At 48.1% G+C, this 26,286-nt stretch overlaps 10 protein-coding genes across 10 annotated transcripts; 5 read left to right on the forward strand and 5 right to left on the reverse strand.

Annotated features, from left to right (window-relative positions):
• Nucleotides 1-369: 369 nt before the first annotated feature.
• On the forward strand, nucleotides 370-1,938 carry M431DRAFT_490786 (hypothetical protein; the record flags this gene model as incomplete). Its single annotated transcript, XM_024916836.1, has 2 exons — nucleotides 370-921; nucleotides 979-1,938. The coding sequence occupies 2 exons, from the start codon at nucleotides 370-372 to the stop codon at nucleotides 1,936-1,938; spliced, it is 1,512 nt and encodes a 503-aa protein (XP_024778848.1).
• Nucleotides 1,939-3,981: 2,043 nt separating this feature from the next.
• Nucleotides 3,982-5,680, reverse strand: M431DRAFT_504124 (hypothetical protein). The gene has a single exon (XM_024918417.1). It carries the CDS (start codon nucleotides 5,319-5,321, stop codon nucleotides 4,137-4,139), a length of 1,185 nt encoding a protein of 394 aa, XP_024778849.1. The 5' UTR covers nucleotides 5,322-5,680; the 3' UTR covers nucleotides 3,982-4,136.
• A 559-nt stretch (nucleotides 5,681-6,239) lies between these two features.
• Nucleotides 6,240-7,873, reverse strand: M431DRAFT_504125 (hypothetical protein). Its single transcript, XM_024918418.1, has 2 exons — nucleotides 7,824-7,873; nucleotides 6,240-7,549 (listed from the first exon to the last, which is right to left on the reverse strand). Exon 2 carries the CDS (start codon nucleotides 7,450-7,452, stop codon nucleotides 6,391-6,393), a length of 1,062 nt encoding a protein of 353 aa, XP_024778850.1. The 5' UTR covers nucleotides 7,453-7,549; nucleotides 7,824-7,873; the 3' UTR covers nucleotides 6,240-6,390.
• A 341-nt stretch (nucleotides 7,874-8,214) lies between these two features.
• M431DRAFT_504126 (hypothetical protein) lies at nucleotides 8,215-9,212 on the forward strand. Its single transcript, XM_024918419.1, has one exon. The coding sequence runs from the start codon at nucleotides 8,345-8,347 to the stop codon at nucleotides 9,050-9,052; it is 708 nt and encodes a 235-aa protein (XP_024778851.1). The 5' UTR covers nucleotides 8,215-8,344; the 3' UTR covers nucleotides 9,053-9,212.
• Nucleotides 9,213-9,455: 243 nt separating this feature from the next.
• M431DRAFT_13541 (hypothetical protein) lies at nucleotides 9,456-10,422 on the reverse strand (the record flags this gene model as incomplete). The annotated part of the gene is made up of 2 exons (XM_024912531.1): nucleotides 9,456-10,158; nucleotides 10,379-10,422. 2 exons carry the CDS (start codon nucleotides 10,420-10,422, stop codon nucleotides 9,456-9,458), a joined length of 747 nt encoding a protein of 248 aa, XP_024778852.1.
• A 459-nt stretch (nucleotides 10,423-10,881) lies between these two features.
• M431DRAFT_504128 (hypothetical protein) lies at nucleotides 10,882-12,939 on the reverse strand. Its single transcript, XM_024918420.1, has one exon. The coding sequence runs from the start codon at nucleotides 12,632-12,634 to the stop codon at nucleotides 11,198-11,200; it is 1,437 nt and encodes a 478-aa protein (XP_024778853.1). The 5' UTR covers nucleotides 12,635-12,939; the 3' UTR covers nucleotides 10,882-11,197.
• Nucleotides 12,940-13,718: 779 nt separating this feature from the next.
• Nucleotides 13,719-14,622, forward strand: M431DRAFT_74186 (hypothetical protein; the record flags this gene model as incomplete). Its single annotated transcript, XM_024922204.1, has 5 exons — nucleotides 13,719-13,789; nucleotides 13,879-14,032; nucleotides 14,100-14,210; nucleotides 14,270-14,461; nucleotides 14,524-14,622. 5 exons carry the CDS (start codon nucleotides 13,719-13,721, stop codon nucleotides 14,620-14,622), a joined length of 627 nt encoding a protein of 208 aa, XP_024778854.1.
• Nucleotides 14,623-15,791: 1,169 nt separating this feature from the next.
• M431DRAFT_504130 (hypothetical protein) lies at nucleotides 15,792-16,383 on the forward strand. The gene has a single exon (XM_024918421.1). It carries the CDS (start codon nucleotides 15,974-15,976, stop codon nucleotides 16,148-16,150), a length of 177 nt encoding a protein of 58 aa, XP_024778855.1. The 5' UTR covers nucleotides 15,792-15,973; the 3' UTR covers nucleotides 16,151-16,383.
• A 1,709-nt stretch (nucleotides 16,384-18,092) lies between these two features.
• Nucleotides 18,093-19,413, reverse strand: M431DRAFT_107071 (hypothetical protein). The gene is made up of 3 exons (XM_024911634.1): nucleotides 19,257-19,413; nucleotides 18,701-19,173; nucleotides 18,093-18,642 (listed from the first exon to the last, which is right to left on the reverse strand). Exons 1-3 carry the CDS (start codon nucleotides 19,341-19,343, stop codon nucleotides 18,324-18,326), a joined length of 879 nt encoding a protein of 292 aa, XP_024778856.1. The 5' UTR covers nucleotides 19,344-19,413; the 3' UTR covers nucleotides 18,093-18,323.
• A 3,896-nt stretch (nucleotides 19,414-23,309) lies between these two features.
• Nucleotides 23,310-24,400, forward strand: M431DRAFT_75849 (hypothetical protein; the record flags this gene model as incomplete). The annotated part of the gene is made up of 2 exons (XM_024922395.1): nucleotides 23,310-24,188; nucleotides 24,251-24,400. The coding sequence occupies 2 exons, from the start codon at nucleotides 23,310-23,312 to the stop codon at nucleotides 24,398-24,400; spliced, it is 1,029 nt and encodes a 342-aa protein (XP_024778857.1).
• Between the last annotated feature and the right edge of the window lie 1,886 nt (nucleotides 24,401-26,286).

Genomic DNA, 26,286 nt, shown 5'->3' on the forward strand with positions numbered 1-26,286 from the left:
TTGAAGATATGTCAGAGGATATGGTTTCAGAAATTCGAGACACAGTCGTGGGCTCAATAGGCAACAAAGTTTCCTCTTTCGATCTGACTTATATGAAAAGCCCTGAATTTGCATGTCGACTTAATTTTGCAATACTAATGCCCCCTCAGCTAAAAGGGAAAGCTGACAGAGTGGAACGAAATTTTATTTTGCAAGGCCTAGGTTCTTTACGCTTCCAATGTCGATTGCGTTGAAGCTATTGCTAATCTTCACTGAAATCTAGGCCCTTCTCCGATTCTCTCTGTCAAGCATCTTCCAGCTGGCAAAACGAACTCAAATATTAAACCCTTCGTAATTGATGCTCTGAAAACGTGTATCAAAGATCATGACATGTGTGGCAACAACAATGCTCAACAGGTGGCCTCACCACAGTGGTATCCCACAAGACTGATAGATGTTGGAGCTCCAGAGTCGGATAGAAGTAGCGTCAAGCTAATTGAGACAGGAAACAGTTTCCCACGTGGTTCATATGTGACGTTAAGTCATTGCTGGGGAAATGCTGCCACCGTGTTCAAGCTTGAAAGGGCAAATAGGCAGGCTCTACTGAAAGAGTTGCCACCTCTGGCTAAGACATTTGAAGAGGCAATCAACGCAACAAAACAGCTTGGAGCTCGATACATTTGGATTGACTGCATTTGCATTATTCAAGATGACAAGGCTGACTGGGAGAGGGAGGCCAGTCTAATGGCCAATGTATACCGAAATGCCATGTGCAACATATCTGCAACGGCCTCTTCAGATTCCACCGGTGGTCTTTACTACAACAGAGAAGGTATATACACCGGTATCTCTCTCAGCTACCCAGAGGAACGTGAGGAGTTGCTTCTTATCCGAGAAGAGCTCGAAGTAGCTGACGACATCGAGTTTGCTGCAATTACAAAGGCAAGTGAATACAGATTTCCCACTTGACTTTTTCCATCTCTGACAGAAAATCGTTAGAGAGGTTGGGTTTTGCAAGAACGACTTCTGTCTCCAAGGACCGCCCACTTTACGAGTCGACAGCTCATTTGGGAGTGCAATGAGCTCATAGCGTCCGAGAGTTTCCCTGAAGGCCTTCCTGATTTTTGGACTTATTATTACGTACCAAAGAGGCTCATGGCCGATGCTCACAAGACTTTATCCGCAGGTGATTTAGTGGAGACTTGGGGAGATGTTCTTGAGCGCTACACAGCTGCGAGTCTAACGTTTCAATCCGATTTACTGCCTGCATTGTCTGGCATTGCGAAATATCTACAGGAAATATCCGGAGCCACTTATCTTTCTGGAATTTGGAAAACACAGGAAAAACCTGTGGTGAACTTGGCTTGGGAATGTGAACCAAATCTATGTCGACCCACAAACTATCGAGCACCTTCGTGGTCCTGGGCTTCCACTGACAACACAGTGAAATTCGAGCCGTTCAAAAGCATAAGCGATAGTCATGGAGATGGGTGGTTTGGCGCCGTAAAAACGAAAGCAGCAATTGTAGATGCGCAAATAACGCCTGCTACATCTGATTTGACAGGGCCCGCCTCGTCTGGAGTTCTTACCATCGAAGGACCTCTCAACCAAATAACCATAAACCCCGAATTGGAAGTGTTTCTTGATGAAGAACACTTGGAGATGATGATATCTTTTGATGAACCAGAATACGAAGAGGGATCGTTTTTTATCTTGCCACTGTATTCGTATCATTCTGAGCATGGTCACGAAGATGGGATCGATCAGATTGTTTATGTCTATCTCATTTTATCCCTAGCAAAAGATCAGCCAGGATGCTACACTCGTTGTGGGTTAGGGCGTATTGCAAGATGGATTTATGAATGGCCGCCCATTTGGGACAAGGTTGTTAACGGAATGGATGCATTGTGCGACGAATTTCTTGGTTTAGAACGAGGACACAAAATTCGAATCGTATAAATGTCAGCTATCCTAATCGTATCATCTGAAATCAACTTAAAAGAAGAAAAACAAAGAGCCCTAATTAATCTTCCTAGTGACACTCATCCTAATCGTATTATCGAAAAGCAACTTACAAAGAGGCACTACTTAATCCTCCTGGTGACAATCTCCCACATCTCTCAGCAAGCATAAAAAAGGATCCATTGCAATCTTGATACGTATCCAATAAACTTCACGACATCTGTCACCTAAGTACCGCATCCAGGTTAGCTGCAAATGTCTCTCGAGACGTGATGTCTGTTGCTTTAAAGGGTCGAACGGTCCAGGATGCATACCCTCCTCAGATACGGTCGGTCGTTGTGCAACAGTGTTCTGCGCCCTCGTCACAAGCTACCAAGTGAAAGTCAATATCGGAATATACAGGACAAGGTATCTGGGGAGGAGGCTGAGCTTACCAAGAACAAAGCTTTCCTGGTCATGATTACTCGGACTCATGTCCATCCACTGATGAAGTACTAGTGACGGCATCCGCACATGGCGCCGTTATGGCACGAACCACTGGATATCGCCAAGAGAAAAGCTGGAGGAAAGCGGCAAAAACGGCTACTAAAATGGCTGGTATACCGACGCCGAGGCCAACTTTTACCTCAGTTGAGAAGTCCATACTCCTGATGGTGTTTGGGTAGAGGGCTGCTGGGGCCATTGATAAATTCAATGAGAGACGTAGAAGTACTTTCCAGTAGCCCGTTGCGGACGGATTAAGAGGCTGGAGTTGCAGTGGTGAGTGGTAGAGTTTGGGTTTCAACTTGTCCATGGTGAATGAGACCTCTTATATCCGCACAGGAGATACACTTCCAACAAAGGAATGAAGGCCTGGCCTGGCCTGGCCTGGCCTACGTGTTTGCTCCGGCTTGAACTTGGCAGATATCAGATGATTCAGCCACCGTTGGTAGCTGGAAGACGCCTACATCGTGAAAGATTCTGATAGGGCGCAAAACTATGCACGCCATAGCAAACAAACGGATATTCTGACGCCTTATTCTTGCCAACTCATCAACTCAAAGACCTAACCGGGCAGTGTTCTCTTTATTACGAAGCCATAAGGATGCCTGATACGCGACGATATCGGCGTACAGCAGCGAATGTCCAAAGTCACCCCTCCCCTTGATGCTGCTGCCTCGAGGGAAAGTGCCCTACTATCATCACCACAGTACTCGAAAGCGGCGTCAAAGAGTAGCGATTTGTATCCGATTGGGCCGACTCCGTTACACAGGGCGGCGGGGAGGAGGCTTATCTAGATCATCTAGATCCTGCTTTACCGTAGGGCCCGGCCGCCTGATGCCAAGGACGTTGAGAAATCTATCGCCTCAGAAAGCTCTTATTTTTCTTTGTTTCAGTATTTAGAGGGAATATGATGTACGTCATAAGTCACTTTCAACCACGGTGTAGGCGTGAATGTATAGTTACCCCCTTCGATTATCACCCCTGGTCAGCCACTGTTCCATCAAACGAAAAGCTCAAGCCTCGTTGACAGAAGAGTCAACCGGCATCTGAGAGTCACACTGATTGGCTGTACAAGGCTGGCCGCATACAGTCGACTGACGGAGACCATAAGGCTTACCAGGTCATCAAGGTCGATATCTGAGAGTGTTCATTAATCTCCTCAACTACGGAAATATCTTGCTACATATTATTGATCTAAAACAGCATGAAGACAACAAACAAGCTGCCTTGCACTTGGAAGTAAAAAAAAGGTAAATTTGTCGGTGTCTCTTAGCGATGAGGGAGCTGCTAGATCAGGGACTCTTGGCAAGGTGGTTGAGGAGTGGCCGCCATTGTGTATCACAAGCGCCAAAGGTCATTAAGCCCTAGTTCCTGTCCCACCTTATAACCCCCCCCCCCCCCCCCCCTCCTTGTCAATCTCCCTCTATCGCCTCCTTTCCTCCGGATACGAGGACAGGAAGGTCTGGCCAGAATTGTCAAATGGAAAGAGTCACACGGCAGCCTCATGTGATCTGTGTTCTTCTGTGGTCGGCTCACTTGCAAGACTCATCCTGTTGGGAAAACACGACAAAGAAATAATTATAGCATGTAGGTCCCTATTATTATTATCAGATACACAGATTTCCCCTTCAACCGTAAATAGTCGAGTAGCATTATTTGGCCCCAAAAACAAACCTTCCATCGTATGGTCTGATGACAAGGCGAACTTGAGATTACAATCTCTTCTCAACAATCTCCTTTACCTTAACCAAATCCATCTCCTCAACCCTTCTCCCTTTGAAGCCTACCGTCGTCTCAGCCATGCAGAGTGCGTTGTAAATAGCTTCCTCGGTTGCATCAGCAACAGCCTCAAACAACCCATCAATGGTATCATTGGTTGACATTTTCACACCCAGGAGTTGTGGAACATGGGGGTGAGCAGAACGAGCGCCAGACATGGAAAGTTCTTGAACTGGAATGTCGTTGGCGTTGGAAAAGGCAAGGAAGATATCCCCCGATGTGTTACTTCCATATCCACCAACTTTGGCCAGGCCCACGGTAGCACGCTTGGCTAAACGTTGCAGCTGGACGGGAAGAAGCGGAGCATCAGTGCCAACGATGACGATAATGCTGCCATCTTTGCGCGGCTCTTTTTCTCCCGGCTTGAGCTGTTCTGTTGTTGTCTGCCCTTGCTCTTTGAGAATTTGGCCTACTGGGACGCCTCCTATACGGAGGTTGTCTAGAGAACCATAGTTGGCTTGGACAAGCACTCCGACTGTGTAGGACTTTGCATTTCCATCGATGTCAAAGCCCTTGACGACGCGACTGCTCGAACCAGTACCACCCTTGAACCTGTGGCAAATCATGCCTGTTCCGCCACCAGTGTTACCCTCCCTCACAGCCTCAGCAGTCGCGCTTCGAATACCCTTGATGATATGCTGCGGTGTGACGGCGAATCTGCTTTGGTCGTTCAGGTAACCATCGAAAGTCTCCGCAACGGTTGGAAAAAGAAACAGATCAACTTCTTTGTCTTCATTAGAGTGATACTGAACAGCATACTCCAGGATTCCACGGTACGCGTCACCAACAGAGGACGTAGTGGTGAGGACGATTGGTGACGCCAACAGCCCTGTTTCATTGAGCCAGTGGGACGACGTCAGCTCTCCGCAGCCATTAAAGCTAAAGAAACCGGCAAAGCTAGAATACTTGTACCAGTCAGGCCGGGGCAAAATAACCGTGACACCGGTATTGATGTCAGGAGACTTCTCCTCGCTTCCGGGAGGGTTATGAATGGACTCTGTGTGTGATAGAACACCAGGAACATCAGTAATGGAGTTTAGGGGACCGGTAGGCCATTTTCCCAGATGAAGCTGTGGTATTAGCTGGCGAATACGCCGGCGGGGCGGGGATTGGCTCATGGTGAATGGCGTCGCGAACTGTCGAGTTTGATTCAAAGATTGTAAATATGTGCCGCGGATTTGAATTTTGTTTTTCAGTGCGAAGAAGAAGCTTCAAGTCTTTTATAAGTGAAGATCTCGTTCATCCGCAAAGAGCGTGATGCCAAAGTCCGCAAGTCCACCGGCGATTGAGTCACTTTCGCGAGGGGTACCCTTTGGCTCCAATCCTTCATGACAAACGTGGAAGTGAAGAACCAACGGGTAGATAAAAAACGCGTGTTACTTGCAAAATTGCGTCTTCAAATCGAAGCCCGAGTAATGGTTTCTTAATAATTGAGCCGACAAGGTGATAGAAAATCCGCAATTGCGTCACTCCTCAACAGTGCCAAAATGGCTGTAAAGAAGCTAGTGGTAGGAAAGATGGACGGAACTGGATTTTAACTACACTAACATATATGTTCACACACTGTGCTATTTGGAGTCCAACCCCTCCGGCCTTGGTACTTGGTTGCATTGTAAAATGCTTTCTGTTGAAAACGTCTTAAAGTAGTATCTTATTTCTACGGCCCGTGATAGCCTTTGCGGATGATGACAGATACAACGAGCAGCGCGCTACCAGCTAGAAAACAGCTTTCATACGGCAATAGAACGCAGTACGTCTAGGATTAGATATTAATCCAGCTAAAACAACTCCGGCCCAAGCCAGCCTCCAATCTGGAATACGGCTAGTTGGAAAGTCGATACTAGATACGTAGTATAAGCAGACACATAAGACATGAAGCTGAGGGGCCTTGACAAACTTCAAGTAAAAGGCGAAACAAGTGCAAGTATATACATGAACCAGGCAATCGTCTATCAATAGTCAGGGTCTGAAGCTGGCTTCATAGCGGACCAAATTTTGTCAACAGCAAAAATAAAACAAGTTGAGACTAAGATAATCGCATTATCTCTTTCCAAGTATATCATAAATTATTAGCAGAACACAGAGTTGATACCACTATGTCTGCCAATTCATTAAACTACCGAAACTCAGTGTAGTCTCCAAACCAAATAGCCCACCAATCAGGAGTACAATACATGCTAATGCTCTTTAAATATCATCGGTCAAGGCCTTAAGAATATCCCTCGCCTCGTTTCTCACACTCTCTACAATCACTCCTGCGTCTTGCACGCTCCGCACAAGACCTACGCCCGTTCCGACGTAAGTTGCAAGTCGCCCCTCTGGACCCCAACCAGCATCACCACTCTTGGCCGCCTCATCATGTAGCACCTGGAGCTTCTCAAACGGAACGCCTGCTTCGTGATCGATCCAGCTACGGTTGATGAGAGTTCGAGGTGAAAACAGCTCGGGCCAGCCAAATGTGCCACGCAGATGATTGTATAGCTGAGTACGTAGAGTGTTTTTCGCACCGTCAGATGCCCGAACTACTTCGTCCTGATATCCCTTTGCGATGCGTGCCTCTGAAGAGGCAAGGAATCGAGTCCCCATAGCGACGCCAGCAGCTCCCAAAGACAAGGCAGCAGCCACACCTCGCCCATCGATGATTCCTCCCGCTGCGACAACGGGGATTCCAGACTCCTTCACGGCATCTGCCACTTCAGGGAACAGAACAATAGTTCCGGTGCTCTGCTTTGCCATACCATGACCACCTGCTTCAGAGCCTTGAACAACCAGAACATCTGGAGGGGTTAAGCTGTTGACAGCGGCAATCGCGTCACTCAGCGTGCCGACCTGAATCCACACTTGGGTATCACGAGAGGCCCCACGAAGAGAAGTCGTCCACTCGTCCAGCTCCTTCTGGCCATTTCTCGGAGCAAATAGCCAGACAGCACACGGCTTGTGTTTCTCAACCGCAGATGTTGCAATCTTCAGATCGCCGTTCCAGACCTGAAAGCCCACGCCAATAGGGAGCAGGGGGTGGCGTAAGCTAGAAGCTGCAACCAGTTCCCTGGCCTTATCAAGATCAGCCAGTACTCCATCTGGCTTAACCTGTGGCCCTAGAAACCCCAAGCCGCCAGCAGCAGACACGGCAACGGCCAAGTTTGGGCCGGCCATGATGCGCATCGGTGCCCCGACAATAAAAGACTTTTTAACCCATGGGTAAGGACGCGCAAGCAGACGTCTCAATTCTGCAGTTCTCTGGGCAGCCATGGTTCAATCAGTTTCTGAAGGTTGTATAAACTTTGTCGAGCGAAATAATTGTTGATTCTCGGTTTAGTGTTGGTCTATGCAAGGATGCATGAGCGACCTGTCCAGCACTAGTCAGTATACGCAACGCCCTGAATATGAGGTTTTGGCCCGCCGGAGTTGTTATACAAACAGCACCATTGGAAGTTAAGGTTTCGCCATTGCCGGCTATCGTCATCTCCGCCTTCCAGCTGAAAGACCTGCGTGGGTTCGCTGAGCGCCAGGAGTGCCTCTTAGCGCTGCTTTGTAAGAACTCTGCAGAAGCCACAGATCCTGTATGACATAGTCTGGCTCTGGCGGGGAAAGGAAACTGCAAAGAATGAAGTAGAACTCACCGGCGGGTTTCTTTTCTGTTTTGAGAATTCAACAATTGGGAAAAGAGAGCAACGGCATCAGCCTTATGAAATCCTTTTTCGGCATTAGGGGCCGAGGTTAGGACTCCCGTCCCTTTTCCGGGCAGTATCGATCGCACGATTGATTGCTAAAATTCCGCGGAGATGTTTCACGGCGCAGGGTCTAAGGGAACAACATATCGTCATTAGTGCATCCAAGCTGAATAATGGCACATTGTGGCGCGCTTGATCTTCTCCGTGGCTGCGTGGCAGAAAATACCTAATGAAGTTTATCAAGCAGTTTAGAAAGTGAAGCTGAAGGAATTTGAGATAAATAGAAGGAATGGAGCGCTCCTGGGAAGAAGAAGTTTGTTTCAGACAAGTACAAGAAAGCATAGAAAGCAATACTACAACTCCAACAACCTCTCATCTCTAACAACAACCCACACTCTCACGACTTGAAACCCATTACATCTTTAAGCTTCTTCAAGTTTATAATAAACAGAAGATTTACATACTGCAAAATGTCTTCCCGATCTGATAATGTCGTCGTCATCGTTGGTTCCGGCCCTGGAATTGGAACCAACACAGCCGCTGTTTTCGCCGCCAACAAGTTCAACAAAGTCGCTCTTGTTGCCAGGAATCCCACTCAGCTTGAGAAAGATGCAGCCACTGTTACAAGTGCTGCCAATGGCAATGTAACTGTAAAGACCTATTCAACTGACGTCATCGACCCTGTTAAGTTCACAGCGACACTCAGGGAAATTACCCAGGATCTCGGAACCGTGGAAGTTGTCCTTTACAACGCCGCCATCGTCGCACAGTCCCGACATATGGAGGTCACCGATGAGGAGCTCATCCGGGACTTCATGATCTCCACCATTGCCCTAAACAACCTCTCCAAATGGGCTTTCCCACAGCTTACTGTGCTGGCGGCGGAAGATTCCTCAGCCCAACCCACACTCATTGTCACCAGCTCTCATCTCCCTGAGACACCCGAGACCAATCTTGTCTCGCTGTCCATGTCCAAGGCTGCCCAGAAGAACTTTACTCGATCTCTCCGCCTGGAATTTGAGCCTAAAGGAGTTCATGTTGCCCTTTTGAGTGTTGCAGGATATGTGTTGGACCAAAATCAGAAGCTGAATGCCAAGAACATTGCCCAGGAGGCATGGAATCTGTACAACCAGCCCAAGGGAAGTTGGACTGAGGATGTCAGGATTGAGGAACCATGAAGAAGTCATATAAAGATGGAATTTGGACTAGAAAAAAGCTTTTGTATTATATCATGTATTTTACCCATGTATAAGGCGCTCTTAATAGACATAGATCATATTTGTTACGTTCTTGTTCTTATTTCCCAGTAGCACAAGAAGAGTATTCTCTCTCTTCCCGCTCTTCTTGAGATTATACCAATCGGAGATTTATGTCGTATAAACGTAACAAGCGCAAATAAAGCCGAGTAATGCAACTCGAAGGATTCAGATTATTTTAGCTACAGGACAACTGCAGTAACAAGGCGCGGGTTGATGCGGGCACTACATCAAGCTTGCCTTTCCCATATGGGAACTCGGTCCCGATGCGGCCAGGTTATGCATTTTGAGACATGTGAGCCGCGCACAATAGCCAGCCACCGTGTTAAGCCGAGCGAATAATAGATCCTCCCGATGACTTGACTGAGGTACCGGTGGCATTTGTGTCCTTCATCAAATACACAAAGGCTTCGGCAGCCTCATCTGCTGTTCCGGGTCTCCCGACTAACGATTGCCTGGAAGCAAGGTCATATATTGCAGACGCCATTGTTTCGCCCGTCTCCTCGATTACCATTGGAGTCTCAGTGATGCCGGGCGCAACCGCATTTACACGTATCGGGCTAATATCAACGGCCAGCCCTATGGCCATACCTGTAATGGCAGCGCCAACGCTAGAGAGAACACCCAGGCCTGGCATTGGCACATCTTCGACATGACCAGAAGTGAAAATGATCGACGAGGTGCCTTTGGCATTCATGTATTTAGGGGCCAACTTTCCGAGAAGCGCCAACTGAGCAAACCTCGGAACAAACAGTCCATGAATGGTTTTGTAGTCAACCGGAGAGAAAGGAACAAGCGGGCCTCGTCTATTGCTCACGCTGTGAACAATGTGATCGAGAGGGCCTCCAGCAGCAGCAACAGCGTCCGCGAGAACCTGCTCGAGTTGTGTTTCCGTGTCCTCGCCACCAAGATCGACCAAAATGCTGGATATCCGATCTTCCGACCCAGGTACTGCTTTTATGAGTGCCTTGACGGCATTGTCTAGTTTCGTCCTATTGAGGATGCAATTGCAAGATGCGCAATGTTCTCTGAGAGGGTTAGCTTTGCAACGGCAAAGCCTATTCCCGATGAGGCTCCAAGGACGAGGACTCTGTGACCTGCTATAGACGGCATTTTAGCGCTATATTTCGTTGCTTGCTGTTTAATATTGAGATTGGGTCTACATCCAAGTGGAGGCTTTGCCTTCATATTTAAATACTACATCGGACTCTTTTCAGAAGTTCAAGAGCAATTTCCTTTTACACTTACACATGATCCAACAGAGACATCAGAATGTAGCTAGCATTGAGCATTTGCCTATCTCGGACTTGGCGTGCAAGCTGGTTGCTCAACAGTGCGCAATGCTGACATACTGTTTGAGATATAGCCAAATTGGGACATCGGGAACTCAAATAGGTATTACATGTCAAAGAATATCGTTTGATACGCACCAGTTGTTGGATTAAGGGCGCAAGAGCGCAGACTATGTTAGCCGAGAGGCCGGCTCATAGCTACATGACTCAAGATTTATACTACAGAGCAAGTAAGCCTTCCGCACGGGAGAGTCTATGCTACAGAGTCATGCCTGTGATAACGAAAGAGTTTGCTTGCCTTAAATGAGCTATAGGGAGCATGTCAGGCAAGATGTGGGAGAGTGAATAGAGCGGGATGCCATGAAGTTCCATATGTGGATAAAGTGTCATAAGCAAAGGAAATGAGATACAAAAGCAAACACCAGTGACGTCGGTGAGTAAAAATAGAAGAGTTAATGTCACAGCCATCCCATTGCTAGTCTCGAGAGCTAAAGAATGCTTAGCTAGGGGCGTGTGTTAAACTCAATATGTATTGCCCAATGAAGACGCTGCTACCCTAATACAGTCAAACAAGAAAAGTAACTCCATATAGCACCGTGGTATTCAAAGTAGTCATCCTCGCCATTACAAACATAGCAGCAACCGATTGCACATTCCAAACGCTAACAGGCAATCCGGGCGGTAAAATAAATCAAAAGGCTCATGAGTATAGTAAATGACAGACAATGTAGGCAAGGCTCATGCCGTAGTCAACACCTCGACGTTCCGTATCCAATTAGGTAACCTCCTGCAGACCTCGTGGGTTGAAAAGGGTAGCTTCTCCACGAAGAGGAGTGCCGTGGTTCTGAGAGCTTAATCCAGGTTCTCCCCCTGCTGCCGGAGGCGCTTGTCCATCTTGGTCGTACACATAGTCAGGAGGAGCCTCTGTTTCTTCAGGAAGCTCCACAACAACCGGCTCAGTGATAGATGCGGTTTGCTGGTGGGAATCCTGCTCAAACCCAGGAGCTCGATCACAGCATTCGTGATACGCAGGAGCCGCGGCACCGAAGCCAACGGTAGTCTCGAATGCGCTCTGCCGGAGCTGCTGCAAGGCACGTCGCTCATCTTCCAGAGCTCTTGCTGTCCTCCGGATCGATTCTCTTCGTGACTCTGTGACTTTCTTCATGGCTTCAACGTACTGTTTTTGGGCAAACAACGCTTGTGACAGCGTAGCTCCCAGTCTTTCTATAAGATCGGCGTTTTGCGACTTGTTCGTGTAGCGCTCTTGCGCTGTCGCTCTGGCAGTGTGGAAAAGCCGATCAAGATTGTCTTTGGCTTGTACCAAGTCCGGCCCAGGTGTCGCTTTTATAGCTTCGACGGCCTCGTCGCTGAGTTCAAGTCCGCGATTGATATAAGCGACGCAACGTTTCAGAACTGTATGAACGCCACGCTGAGAAAAGATATCGGAGTGGTTCTCGAAGGCTGCGCGTTGCTTCTCAAATGATGCGCGTTCGATGGCTACTTTGACTGCTTGGGCGGCTTTAATGCCTCGAACAGCCGCCTTGAGTGCTTCTGTCCTCTCCTGTAGCGCCAACTTTGCAAGTTTATGTGTCTCTTCCTGTTCATCCTCGTCTGCGAATCCCGCCGTAGGGCCATCGAAAATGCGCGAGTACAGGGCGTCGATTTCTTTGTGTGCAGTGCCGTGTCGTCCCACCAGTTCTTGCAAATCCTTCATCTCAACAGTCAGTGCCTCTTTATCTGCCTGGAGATCCTTCAACTTTGCTTCAGCTTTGTGACGCTTCTCAAGCACTTCATGGTAGGCCTTCTCCTCTCGCATGGCCTTGTCCTCAAAGGCACTCTTCTTCTTCAGCACGGTGTAAACGAATTTCTTGGCCACCGAGTCTCTATAGCTCTTGTGTTGCTTGAGCTGCAGGTTGGCGGCGGCAATGGCCTTCTCGACCTCGGGCTCGAGATCAGCCAGTCGTTTGTCAACATGTTCAATCTTCACCTGGTTGTTGTTAAATAGGCCGGGTGCATGTGCCGTAGCTTCAAGCTCGCCGAGGAGCTCCGCGTTTCTCGATGCCGAGTCTTCAATGGCTCGTCGCACTTTTCGCTCCGCTACCGAATCTGATGGCACATGCACTTCGTGACGAGCCGGCATGTTGAACGTAGGAGGTGGTATATAATCAGATGCTGCAGCCTTTCGGTCAGCCATAGAGGCCATTGAATTCATGGCGGCAAAATGACCGATTTACGCGTTTACTGTGTTGCTTTCCAGATGACGGTGTAGGTAGGTGAGGATCGCGAAATCGCGTCTAACAAACCTCCAGGGAAGCGGAGTGCTGCCGTCGTGGGACGGGGCCATATTTACCTCCAACAATTATCAATGATGTGGTAATACGGAAATTAAAGCAGATAGACCAGATTCCAGTGCTTTTCAGGAGATCATCCTCCCAATAGTCGTCATCTTACCGCAAACTCGAGAAAGATTTGTCATCGGCTAGAAGATTAGAGCATAGGGCGAGACAAGGCCCGTCAGCACTTGGACGCATTTGCCTATGCATGGAATACTATCAACTGCGCCACGAATGGAATCTTCACCATACGTGGAAAAATAGCGTACTAGAACACTAGAACAGTGACAAAACAGCTGTTTCACTGCCGCGTCACAGCCTCGCTATTTGTAGTTTTCATGATCTCCCCTTTCAAGCCGCTAGCACAATATGAAGGCAACAACCCTTTAATTGCTCCTACGTCAGCGCGCCCGATGCACGTACGAGTATTCCAGCTATGTAAGCTTCAATGACATAATGCGCCCCAGTAGTCAATTGCAAGAATCTGAATCTCTCCCCGATGATGTTGGTGCGGCGTCCACTGCCCAAATCCGGACCGCCAGTTCCTGGGCGCGGCACATCGCGCGGCTAGTTTTTGCGAAATCGAGCAAAGCACATACCCAAACAGTACATAGCATCTCCGCGGGGACGTTGATTCCGGATGAGTCAGCCGTAAGAGTTGGTTTTCAGCTCTCTTCGGACTCAACTCGGAGCGCACAAAGAGCGCAAACACAAAGTAGTTTCCGTTTCCTACTAGTTGGAAAGAGAATGCGAGCAACACATTATTAGTTTGTCAGAGAGATTGGTCACTATTACAAAGCCATGTTCCTTCCGTCCATAAGAGTGAGTTGTCGACCTGTATTAAAAGCCATTATATTCCGAGTAGTTTCGGGTAGCCTCCAAGTCTCTAGACAACTGCTCCAGCATAGACCAACTCGCATCATTATCCCTTCAGTTACAGCAACACAATCACAAACATATACAATGGCTACTAAATCTATCCCCACCCTCCACTACCTAGACATTGGTCGAATGGGCCGTGGCGAAGTCGTACGGTAAGTCGTGCGCCACTCAGCAACTCTTCTCTTCCACAACCAACCTTATTATTGTGACCCCTTGTAACCCGAACTAACACATATATTAGTCTATTCATGAGAGACGCAGAGATCAAATTCAACGATATCCGACATCCTTATGATGCCACATGGCCAGCTACGAGCGAGAGACTCAAGCAAGAAGGCATTACTCGAACTGGCAAGGTGCCTGCACTCTTGATCAATGGTATTGTTATCAACCAGGTTAGTTACTCAATGAACGAGATCCTTTTAAATGTTAGGATGCGCTAACATACTTCTCCCCATATAGCATATTGCCATTTTACGATATCTCGCTCGAGATATCGGCCGCTATGAAGGCGAAACCAATCATGAGAAATTTCAGCTTGATGCTGTTTCAGATGTTTACAATGATTGGAGGGTAAGTCAAATCTATAATGGAATAACCGTCGGTTACATGTGCTAATGAATGAGATATAGACTCAATGGGTAGCAAGCCTGAAAGGTGTCACAGATGAGTACAGGAACAAGTTTGTACCACAATATTACAATGTCATTGCAGAGTACTACTCTGCAAACAATGGTCCTTATCTCCTCGGAGACAGAATATCCTACGCCGACTTCGCCGTCTATCAGTCAATTGATAACGATGAACGAATCGGAACTCTACCAGTAAGTTTATACTTTTGGATGAATGACTTACCTGATTCATGGTGCTAACTCATTACATCCAGTCCAAACTACCTGAAGTAGTTCAAAAGTTCCGTGAAGCCTTTGAGGCACGACCAAACATTGCAGCGTATATCGAAGAGAATCGCCCAGAGAAGGCATAAATGGAGGATACAACTGAATGATTATCAAAAGAAAAGTGTGGTTAGTTCAGTAAATACAACAAGTCAGACAAATTATTCACCAGCCCACAAATAGACGCTATAAAGTGCGGAAAGATAGTATTCAGATAAAAAAAGCATCATTATTTTAATACACTTAGTAAAATCATCAACCCTATAACTTATATGCACAGTACAAATTCTAGGGTACGCCTCCTGAAGAACATCGTGAGATGTCAAAACAAGCTCATGGAATTGGTGATAGCTCCATGTATTTTAAAACCCCAAGTAGGGCCATAGCAATATCAGCATTTTTGAGAAAATACAACTGGCCACTGCAGCTGAATGCGAAATGATATAGCTCTGTATATACAATATGAGCTCATTGTCGATATCAGCAGTCATTTCTACGTGATGTATCTTTATATTACGAGATACAGTATTGTAGTCACTTGGCTACGAGAAATAGCACATCACATCGTACTTTCATGTAACATTGCAAGTTTTCAAGAAATTGAGATAACCTTGCAGAAAACAAGATAAAACAAGGCATGTGTTGCAAAGACCCCAAGCATTTATACCTGGGTATGTCGCATGAATTTGGCAAATTGCACTCCAAGGCTGACTACTACTTCCTTGCTCAGTCTCATACTGTATAACGTACGTGTCCATCGATGTCAGATGTCAGACACGGTACAGTATGCAGTGTCTTGCATTATACTGCTACCGCTCATCTTCGATCCAATGGCAAGTTGATCTTTACCTGCCTTCTTGAGTCACGTCGGACGTCTCAGGGCCTGTTGAATTTCCAACGGAAAATATCACCTCCGCGATGACTATTCCATGTCGATTTTGGTTCAGTCTAGTTATTACTAGTGGAAGGAAAATGAGATGCATAAACGTTGTAATTGGGCATACCCGAATAGGCTGACAAAGTTTCAAGGCACATGGCAAATCTGCCACCAAATACATGTCAGATCAGGAGCCGCTTCATGCGATGAGATCCAGGTTCCCACATCCCGAAGGCCAGTGCATACGCACCCGGTAAACGTCAGTAAGACGGCTCTAGCTTCATCGCAGCATCGCAGGAGTAGGCGAGAGAGACTCAAATTGGTCACACAATGATTCATAACAATAGAAAGTCCCCTTTCAAAAGGACACACCCCGTACTCCACGTCGTAGCTACTGAAATGAATCCCGCCTTTTCTCTTTCTTTCTCCCCCAAAAGGCCCCCCCCGTCCTGCAAGAATCAGCCCATATTTCCCCACACATGTAACGCTGTATTATTATCTGGCTCGCCCCGCAGCGGCAGTTCCGCGATTTAGCGGTTTGAAATCGCTCATGCTTTCATCGCATGGACGTCAATCAATACGCCGGCGAGAATCTTCCCGCTCCTAGCAAATTTATGCGAAACAAGATGCCAGCCGTCAATGCATCTCCTTCTAGAAGTCCTACGATTCTCACCCTAAACCCACAGCTAGAAGCTGCATGGATACCGGGAAGCGATGTTGAAACAGAAAATAGAGCTTAAAAAAACGACGAGTGCCGAAGAAAAAAGGAAACAAAATGCCCATGCCAGCCAGCCCCTTTCCTACCCTACCCTACCCTACCCTTGGCTTCTCCTCACACAGCTGGCGGGAGCTTAAAACACTCGAGCATTCGCTAGGCATTGCCCAGCCTGTGCCTGTCTTCGAGTCGCTGCACAGGCCTGCCTGTCTGCCGATCCGGGCTCGCCGTTGGACTTTGCGAACAGTCCATCTCATTTATTTCTCTCCGGACTTATCGTGCGTGCTCGTATATACTCGTAGTTTTTGTTAGCGACCGCAGCATGTGGAGATGACACACAGACGCCTCGGCAAAAGCCACGTACGAGAGGCGGGATGGTATTGGTATTATAGTCGTACTCCATTTGCATGGCCCAGCCCCTATCTAAACGAGTATATGGTTAAGCTGTACATAGGGTGCCCCTGTAACCTGTACATGTACATAGGCAGGTTTCCTTTCGCGCTAAGAAAAGGAAACCTGTACAATGCATTGTACAGCTTTCCTTTGCAGCCGACCTTTTATCGTTACAGCCGACCTTTACAGCGATTTAGTACAGCTTTCCTCTTACACACACAAGCAACTACTACCTTATATTAACTACAAAAAGCTGCTGCAGCAGCTGCTACAATAGCTATATACTATAAAGACCGCTGTTAAAGCTACTATAAAAGCTATTACAAAAGCCGTTATAAAGGCTTTTGCGCTGTAAAGGCTGCCGTAAAGGCTGTTGAAAAAAGCTGTTGAAAAAAGTAACTAGGTGTAAAAGTTACTATGAAAATAAGGCTGGTTGCTAGTAAAGAGAGAAAGTCAGTGTAAAAGGTTGTACAGGTTTCCTTTTCTTAGCGCGAAAGGAAACCTGCCTATGTACATGTACAGGTTACAGGGGCACCCTATGTACAGCTTATCTTACTACTCTATCGAAACAGGAGCGGAAGACTGAACGCCTCCACTCATTGGGGGTCCCCATGCCTGGTACTTGGTGTTCCTTCAAGGCGCACATTTCATACATGTACTCGTACATTGCCGGACTTACATACAGACCATGTTTTCTGCAGGGGGGGACAGGGGTTGTTCTTTTTCTCTCTCTTTTTCTACGGAGCCCTGCCGCCCCCAAACCATGTCAAAAACCACCACCGCCTCTGCAAAATGTCTTGGCCGATACATCCCTGCAAACTGGCAAGCGATTCAGAAGCTTTCCATGTCCCTTGGCGAGAACATGCATTCTAACGTAGCATTATCGTACTGCACGGCGTCTTAGGACATGCGGCTGTGTATTCTGGCCTCATATGTGCATTTCATTGCAGGGCTGATAGTTGAAAAAGAGTGGCTGAGGAGAATAGCCGTCGAGTTTCCACTATTGAATGGCATGTGGTCAGCCCATCGCGCAATATTCCAATGCATACGCGAACTTGCTAGCCGAGACTCTCAGTGGGGGTTTTGAACAATCTACTCACAGTTCTTTTCGGATTTTGCCTCAAAGTTATGACTAAAATCATTGAAGAGGCCGACAAATTAACAAAGCGGACGTTTCCTTTCCCACGTGCATGCAAACTTCGACTGTGGAAAATCAATACCGAGGCGATACCAACGCTTACAAGATTCGATCCGGCATATTATCCGCAATGCCTTGAAACAATTTAAAACTGACCGAAGGGTGATTGATTTTGACGGCCCATTATCGGCGACTTTAATTTATATCTTAGTTCACATAAACATCGCATCTCCGTGCTAGACTCTGTACGAGGGCTGCAAAAGACTGCACGAATTACATGTGCATTATAAACTACTAAAGCCGTCGCTAAAGTGGAGTGGTCAAGAAGATTGGAGTGAGATGTGATGTTACGTCGTTTCCTGATTCGCGACACAGGCTGTAACAGGAAGTGAGAATTTAAGAGCGTTTTGCATTCGTTTTCTTGCAACTAATATGTCTCGGAATATATTTGGAAATACTGTAGTGTAATTATATCTATGTCAAAGAGTATAGTATCGTGAGCATCGTTCATTTCTCGTCATACAGCCTCAACGCCTTGCCGAATGGCATGATAAAAAAAAAAGGTTACTGAAACGCAGTCGTATATGCGCGGCAAATAAAACCCCCCCTTCTCTCCAAAAACAATGCAATGCGCCATGGATGCAATTATTTCCTTCCATCCCTTCCTTCATGAGCTGTTGTTGACGCGGTCAAAGAACTCTCCAATCTTATGCTCAAAAGGAGCAAGGGGATGCTCCTCGCCCAGGCCAAGGTCCGACATCTTGTATCGGGGATTAGTTGTGTGCATGGCCATGTAGCCCTGGACACTCTCATTCCAGGACTGTTCATAGACACCCCTGCCTTTGAGGATCTCGCTCACTCGCTTTGCGGCTTCAATCGACTCTTTGCTTACGTCTTGGAGGACCGCCAGCATGGGCTTGCCGCTAGTATCGACACGGTTATGAAGGTAGTTTCTCGTGTCTCCACCAACCTCCTCTTTGTAGAATCTAGGTGGGAGATTAGCTATGGAGCCTGTCATGGTATGTTTGCGTTGGAGTTACTCACGAGAGCACATCATTGGAGATGTCAATGAAACGGGCCATGTCGGGGATCGCCTCGAGGAAGGCCGCGACATCGGGATACTGGGCCTTGGGGTAGCAGAAGACGGCATAGGCCACGTTCATTCCCGACATGTCCCTGTAGAAATCCGGAAATTTGTTGCCGGCACGCGTAACTGCCATGTGCTGGAAGCCGTCGTGGCGCTCCAAGAGGTTGCTAGTGAGGAACTTGAGCACGGAGATCTGCAGCATGTTGGCCAGGACAGTGTCGAAGTGGTCATCTGCCTCGCGGAGCAGGGTTGCAATTGCCTCGAGCAAGTTGTTTGGCTGCCGCTCGCCTCGGAAGAAGCGCTGGTGGAATTGCAGGGCCTCCTGGACCATCTCGTTGCTCTGGCCAACAATGTCGTCGTATTGAACAACGAGCCAAGTGAATAGACCGACATACCCCTGGACTTGCACAGGATGGTTAGGGTGGGCGAGCTGTTATTCCATTTTCGTTAGCCAAACATTTGTGCAACCATAGCGCGCCAATCCGACCACTTAGAAACAAGAGAGAAACGCACCAATCCTTCTGCGTAGCCTAGACGAAATCCCTTTGCAGAAATCTTGGTATTGAGCGGCACATCGAACTCAATGGCTCGCTTATGCATGTAGGCAAGCAGACCTTCGACTGCCTCGGCCTTCAGCTTGGGTGCTCCAGGATAGTTGAGCTGGGCGAGCATGTCGGAGCAGATGGGTGCCACTTGAGCAGCCAGCTTCTTTGGCTCTTTGGCCAAAGAGCCATCCTCTGGGTTGTCATTCTTTGGAAGGAATTGCTTCAATGCCGTGAAGACCCGGCGGTACACTGAAGCGGCCGTGTGGTAGCCTGACCCGGCGTGGCTTTTCCGTGCGACGACCATTTTGGTATAAGTTGTTGGATAGCACCAAACAGAAATAAATGTGGAAAACTGATATTTGAGAAGATCTAGGCCAGTGTGGCTTGCTAGAAAAAAGCAAACAAAGACTTGGAGAATATGGGGAGTGGAAAAAGCAAGTATTCTCTTAAGCTGATATGAGGATAGACTTGAGACTAGAGTTGAGGTGAAACGCACCAGACGGGGGGAAACCTTGGATCTTTATTCATAGCGTGAGCCCTCATCCTGGCGGGCATCTCGGATGCCTGATATAGTACAAAGATAATACCTTGATGAAATCAAGTTAAATCGAGCAGGCAGTTTTCCCAATTGAGCATCGTGGCCGTGGTCGAGAAGGCAAGAATCAACGAGGTCAAGGAATATGGCTCGCTCGCGTATATTGTGGGTGAGCCTAGCTTATGCTGTTGGTCGTTAGTTTGCATGGTAGTCTTGCCATAAATTGGAACGAGACTATGACTAACTGGCAAATTGTACTGTCGTATCTGATCTCCGGTGTTCCCCAAAGACTAGCACAAGACTCGTTGAACCCTCCCAAGCCTCCGATTCTATCAGTAATGTTAAAACGTGACCGGGAACCTCTGCCCACTCTGCCCACTTAGTGCGTGGCGGTGGATAGGGTGCGGCGAGCAGGATAGTGATGTATCAACAGCTTAGACTGCTCTATTGGATCGTGTCATGCCTATCTTGGAGAAGAGGATTGACATTTCAGCAGCTAGTCCAGTCGACCTGAGTCGCCATATGCATCTCCTGTTCGTGGCCTGGATGAAGAAAAAGGGTGAGGCCCTCACCGCGAGTGTCCCGGAAGGTACCGGCCGGCAGCCCATTGTCACCGAGAGAATGGAGACGAAGCCGTATCAGTGTAACCACTTTGCATATCATTTGGCTGTTGGTCAGCCTACTCATTTACATACCCTCTCTCTCCCACTTTCACTTCGGCCATGCTTCCCATCGAGGCGAGTGTGGGGATAAACCTGGTAGACCAGGGCGCCATGAGGGCAGCATTTCCTTCTCCTACCTCTCTCGTACAAGTTACTGTATGTTGGTTGATGATGCTCACACATGAAAGGGGGGGTCTCTGAGCAGCCCTGGAGCCATGAATAGCATCAACCCTTGCCAGGAACACCTCTTGCCCTTGCACGTACGCCCGTCTATCCATTAGTTCTGTATTGACCAAGGATCCCTCAGCCCTCATGCAGTAGCTCGCATCGTTAACGCCGGATTTGCTATCATGTCACTCGACGCTGAAGAGCGCGGTAGAGAGCTAGCCTCGTTAAAAAAGATCTTCAGACCCCCAGAGCATCTGTTCATTGCCTCTCCATAAATCGTATTGTGGGACGAACTGTTCCCCCCTTCACGATCTTAGTTCTCACTTCCTGCGCATACGTGATGACGGCCGTCCGTCCATTTATCTGGCATGCGGAATACACTCCGTGATGGAGCTGACTCCGTACTGCGTGCGTTCGAATCGGATCTATGAACCAGGGAATGCATTTATCATATGAAAATACGTCATCCATGGCAAAAACGGCCCTAAGAGTCATGCTACAAGTGTCGATTGCATCTTCTTACTCGTACCATGAATTGCACGTCGTTGGCCTCCACCCGTGTTTGTAGATGGCGATGCGACGGCGCACATTATCTTGCATTAGCACGTGTTTTCTCTTAGCTCTTCTCCTTCAAGTCTTTTCTTTGTTAGTCACACAGATTTGCTCACTTTCCCTCTTTTCTTGGGTTGCCTGGGCTGAAGAAGCAGCTTGTGCGTCTTGGGAAACGACGTGCAGTCCTGAACTTCTCCAACAGAGCACCCCTCGACGTCGACACTACATATGTAGCTTCTAAACCGGTTTGACCTGTCAATTGACGCTGGTGGGTCAAGGGCCGTTACACCAAGCGCGCCAAGCTCGCGTCTGGGAATGGGGTCTATCCGGGGTTCCGCTGGCATGGGTCGGGGCCTGTAAAAGAAATGACACGCTCGTGACCCTCTGGCAGGGCCAAGGGGTCGGTTTATATGCCGCTGCAAGAGGATTGGGTCATGCCACGGCAGACTCCTCTCACTTGCATGCACAGACAGGTACGGTGAAGATAGGACGAGTCCACGTTCAAGCTGGACACCCCCCTGGAGGCGTACAGGCTGCTTCCAGAAAGGAGCTCTCAAGGATCATACAAGTACTCGTAGAAGGGCACAAGTACTCCTACTTCGTTTGTGCTGTTGGCTGCGGTTTCTCATTGTTTCGCCCTGTTTGACCAGGGGTGCGTGCAATTAAATCCACCTGGGACGGTATGTACTCGTACGGTCCCCTACAATATGAAGCTGTCTTGCAGGCTCCAAGAGGGCAATTATCCACACTCGCTCGTACAGTACAGTTAGCATAAAAGGCGGCGTGCCGGCAGGCGACGGCTGAGGCGCAAAAGCCGCTCCGTAAAAAGAGGAAGCCAGTTGATCGGCCGAAGTGGAGGGCCTCAAAAGTGAGGGCTTTCGCGTCACCCGATAAATGATGTGTATCAACTGGGGTCAACGTCGCGGAAACTAACCAGTCTGGCGATAGTAGCGAGAAGAGAGCAACACAAAGCGAGAATGAAAAGAAGAAAGGAAAAGGAATAATTAGAGGCAGATTCGCTGCTCGGGTCATCTCTCGTTCTCTTACGCTTCCTGGTATGCTAGTATGAAGGACGCACACTAGTCGTCACTAGGCGAGTGCTTGCACCCGTGCTTCGTCTGTTGTACGGACGAGATACAGGGGTCCGTCAAACGACATGCATTCCTGGCTATTGATACTTGCTCTTTGGGGAGTTGGGGTCACGGCAAATACTTCAGCTGGCAAGGATGGGCAAAGCTACCAAGCATTGGCAAGCCCGGAGGGAGCTCCGTGCAATTGTCCACTCAGACTCCTACTAATCGTCACCAGTTGTTGTCCTGGGGTCAAAACCTACATGGACACCATTACTGATGTGGCTACATGGACGAGTACACGTTATGATTGCCCCGTACTTACATGTGATTTGATGTCGAGGACGGAGTACGGAGTACGTAAGAAAAGCATTAATTACCCCTTGCATATGCATACGCGTAGTTCAACTGCCACTGCCGCCCCAAGCGTATACCTATGTATGCTATGGCTTCTTGAACAGAGAGCGGCAATTCTCAATGGTGAATGTGTGTATGTGCCTAGTTATACCAACCGTCGGTAGAATGTGGCACGAAGACTCTTCTTCCCCCTTTCCACTAGGTGGACTCATGTTTGAGGCGACGGATTCCCAGAAAAAAAAAAGATTTGGATGAGCGGTCCGTCCCTTGCCTGTTAGTATTAACGGGCTCGAGGTAAGATTGTCGACACGTGTGACAAGTCCCGGACGGGCCTCTCCATGCCTCGCGCGGTCGTTCCCCTGTCGCCGCCCAAAAGGCGGCTTTTGAAATGTGACAGCCGACAGCGCGAAGCCCGCTTGGCCCTCATTTTCGGTGACTCTTGGTATAAACGCCGGGCGTCCTGCTGTTTGCGTTGGGTGCGAGCTGATGCATCCTGCGGTTTCTGAACCTGTACCTGTACCCCCCTGCCCAGAAGGCAAAAGCTCGACGAGTTGAAAGTGGTGCCTCGCGGACTTTGTTCGTCGTCACGGCCCCGGATCCTGTTTCGGTCATACGACTGTTCCCTTTTGCTTTGAACACACCTGCCTACTTCCCTATTCTGTTCCTGTTCCACCAAGATGAGTATTGTGTATAGGCGCCTCGACCCCTCAAAGCGCGAAATCCGCCTGCTGGAGATCCAGTCCGCTCGCAACCTCAATGACCCAATTGAGTGTAAACTCGTCACGGTCCGCGTGACGGACGACCTCGAGTTCATCGCGCTCTCGTCTCTCTATGGCGATGCCAAAGAGACGGAGCGCATCTACATCTCGGGGCTGCCAGTGACCATTACCTCACACCTGGCGTCAGCCATCAAGAACATCCGCGCCGTCTTCTATCCCACCATCTCGCGGAGGTTCCAACGAACTCCGGCCCGACGCCCGCATGGCGCCCCGAGATGGTTTCGTCAGCTCTTTGGCGCAAACTCGGCACAGCGTGGAGAGCTTGAAGCTCGCTCTCTTCGCGTCTGGGTCGACCTCGTATGTATCAACCAGAATGATGAGGAAGAGCGTCATCGCCAGACGCTCGACATGCGTATGATCTACAAGGCTGCCGAGCTCGTCGTCGGCTGGCTGGGTGATAAGACAGAGCACACAGATGTGGCCATGATGACGCTGGCCGAGATCGAAGACGCCATGCCGGCTCACTGGGGAGACCCAGGTGACCGTGAAAAGCATCCTGAGGATTACTCTCCAACGCATCGTTGGGCTCGACCCATCACTCACATCTGGTCTCCGGGCCCAGGAGGCGAGATTCCCTTCATGATGCCTCACTGGGTTGGATGCAACGACTTCATGACGCGCCAGTACTTCCAGCGGCGTTGGATCCTTGAGGAAATTGCTCTCGCCCGCTTTCCCACCTTTCTTGTTGGCGACATCATCGTTCCATGGAAGCAAGTACTCCGTCTCAATCGAATGATGGAGGAGTTCAAATACCACCCATCGGAAGTGTTTGAAAAGGTATAGTGTCTTCCCTATCTTCTTGGCTCACACCAGACATGAACGCTAACGCGCTGTTGCAGGAACTGAGCGCCATGATTGCTGAATTACCCCTGGAGACGGCCCACAAGCTCTTGGATGAGTTTGCCAGGAGAGAGGCCCTCGAGGAAGCCCGCATTCTCAAAGAGACGGGCAAGAGCAGAGCTACTTCTTCTACACGTTCTAATGAATAGCCCACACACACACACGGTGGGATAATTACAGTGATATTTGTTGTGACGGGAGCGGCGGCGTCAAAGCGGTTCATTCACAAAGTTGGCATTTCGCGGGTTTTGGTGTGAAGGGCATGACAGGATACCCAAAGGTTGACTTATACGCAATGAGGATACCCCATAAAGAATTTTCCTATTTCCTTCTTGATTCAGCACGATAAATTGTTTTTGTATTTGGGTATTCTTGTCTTAGATTTGGATTTTATTTTTTTGTCTTTTTTCATTTGTTTGTGCTCTTTATTCTTGTCTAATTCGACGTCCGCACAGTTACATGCGCGGCTCATTTTCCCATCTCGGCGAGCTTGTGCAGCTACACTTTGCTGAAATGAGATGTTCCCTTTTGTCCGGACTGGGCACCCAGTATGATAACATTATTATAGATCAATTGGTACACGTAACAATAAAAGAAAAGAAAAGAAACCCCCCAATTTATTAATACATCACTTTTGTAATTGTGCTTTGAGTGGCAGCACCCTGAACCAACATACCGGAAGCGTTGCATCTCCTGCAGCCAGACATGCCGTTGGTTGATGAGTTGCAGGAAGACGATGATACCTTACGGTTTTGGTATTGCATCTTACCCTGCATAAAGTTCTTCTGGAATACTACTCCAACAATCCGGTAATAAGTCTATCATTCCAATCCCCGTCATGATTGTGGGGAAAATCATCCATCACTGCAATTGTCAAAAGTAGCATTAATATGTATCTACCTGCTCTGAGTTGGAAAACTATCGGTAGACATGATTTATCGTAGATTGTATCGCATACAGTAAACATTCCGATTCGGTAATATAAATATACCCACATGTAGTAATTTCTTATCTAATTCCTCCTCGTGTAACTCATTACCTATACAAGTCATTATTTGGCATCAGGCGGGGTCGTTGCCATCGTATGCTCCATATGAGAGGACACCATTGGATGCCAGTTTTTCAGTTGACATGCTCCACAAGTCCAGGTCCTTTGCTTCTAGAATTGCTCGGCTTGGAAGAATTCCCAACAGACTGGGCACAGCTACGGAGTACTGTATCGCCTAACGAAGCGGTCAAAGCCCGAGAAGCACGTTATTCGTGCTTGGTAGCTCCGAGTAGATAGGAGAACACCATGTGGAACTGCCACGTTGAGGGGGTCGTTTTATCCAAAGTACCAGCATATGGGAACAAGTATTGTGACAACTGACATGGAGCCTGCAAGCAAAATTGCCACAATGGCCCTTACCAGTCCGCCGGCTATATTAATGTACCCAAATGGAGTTTACCCACCGCGTATGTCATCCCATCTTTTGCCTAGCTCACCGACACTTTTGGTTAAATGTCCTATCATGCCCACTTTCACCAACGACTGTTGGTCGTGGCAAATCCAGGGTACTGATCAATTGGGACACGACAAATCATCAAGTGCGGAAGATGCCGTAGAAGTCTATGTACTGCTGGAATTGAGAGTAGTTTTCTAGATAAGAAAACGGCCTTGTCAAACTTGATATAGAGCACAGCTTATACCGAAGCAATGTTGCTATAAGTTCGGCTATCTTTGAAATATTGCTTCTGAAGAAATAGATGTGAAAGGGGTAGATTTTGAAGCCATGTACAGCGTCATCCAGGGACGATCAGTCGCTTGCCCTCACAATCTTTCGGACATGTGTGATGTTAACTCTTTCGTGACGATGATGCACCAAACAGAAAGTATCCAGTGTACCTCTTCCTTCTGAAGATGACATGAGAAAGATAGTATCATATCCTTTATATTGAGAGAGTTGCCTTATCCAGCAGTCCGGCCCTGCCATTGTTGAAGAGAATTTGAAGCCAATGATGAACATGAAGAAAGAGGTGGCAAAGAAACCGGAAT

This window comes from Trichoderma harzianum (genome assembly GCF_003025095.1).
Source record: "Trichoderma harzianum CBS 226.95 unplaced genomic scaffold M431scaffold_2, whole genome shotgun sequence".
NCBI classification, from domain to species: Eukaryota; Fungi; Ascomycota; class Sordariomycetes; order Hypocreales; family Hypocreaceae; genus Trichoderma; species Trichoderma harzianum.